The following is a 903-nucleotide window of genomic DNA, read 5'->3' on the forward strand; positions in this document are numbered from 1 at the left end:
GGAGAAACCTGTAGCGTGGCAGCTGACTGGAGAGGAGGGGGTCTTCTGGAGGAGAGACACTGATGGGAGGACTGGAGAGAAGTAGAGAGAGAAAGACACACATCTGCAAAATTTTGGTGCCAAGTGATTTAAAAAATATTGAGATATTCCACTGAATAACTGAAAAGTTTGACTAGCTGGTGACCGGACAGGAAAAGTCAGAGGAACACCGATGTCACTGACATTGATTTTCTGCTGAGCCTAAATATCTGGAACAAATCCATCAGGCTGAGGTTTTGCTGCCTGGACCAACGTTCTCTTTTGTCTAATGCAGTGTCAGCACTGACTGAAAGTAATGTCAGAGCACTCAGACAGGTCAGTATCCAGCTAATAACTTGAGTCTTAGCACAAACAGCTAAAAAGAAAGTAATATCAGATCTACTGGAGTCATAGTACAATGGTGATTCAGTCTGAACAGGTCATATGAACATTGTGTCCATGAAAAATTGTGATTGTACCTGTTCTCAGTAGAGAGCTTTTCCCATAATCAATATACAGCTTCAGCCACTCAGGGAGAATCTGAGTAAAGTGCATCTCATTGCGTTTTATGCGAACTTTGTCAGCGTCCCATCTCAGTTTGGTGATGACAGCCTGAGATGTGGAAGCGATCCATGTCTGTGTCTTCAGGTCTAATGCTAGGAAGTCTTCTCCATTATAACCATACTGAGTAAAACCCCTAATCTCTCCAGTCTCTTCATCCCATTCACAGCCACTCATCCTCTGTAAAACATGGACACCTGAGAGAGAGATGGGGGGGGGGCAACAGAGACTGTAGTTAACAGTGATGTTTAGATACTGATGGTGGTGATTGTCATCCTGTACACATCAAACTATTACATAAACATCTAATAAAGGCAAAACATT

General features: G+C 42.9%; 1 protein-coding gene across 1 annotated transcript; it reads right to left on the reverse strand.

Moving 5' to 3' along the window:
- On the reverse strand, positions 1–780 carry LOC109953616 (BOLA class I histocompatibility antigen, alpha chain BL3-6-like; the record flags this gene model as incomplete). Its single annotated transcript, XM_020589096.1, has 2 exons — positions 498–780; positions 1–71 (listed from the first exon to the last, which is right to left on the reverse strand). Coding segments are annotated over exons 1-2 (330 nt in total), but the record flags the coding sequence as incomplete, so codon positions are not given.
- Between the last annotated feature and the right edge of the window lie 123 nt (positions 781–903).

This window comes from Monopterus albus, unplaced genomic scaffold (genome assembly GCF_001952655.1).
Source record: "Monopterus albus unplaced genomic scaffold, M_albus_1.0 scaffold859.1, whole genome shotgun sequence".
In the NCBI taxonomy this organism is placed as follows: Eukaryota; Metazoa; Chordata; class Actinopteri; order Synbranchiformes; family Synbranchidae; genus Monopterus; species Monopterus albus.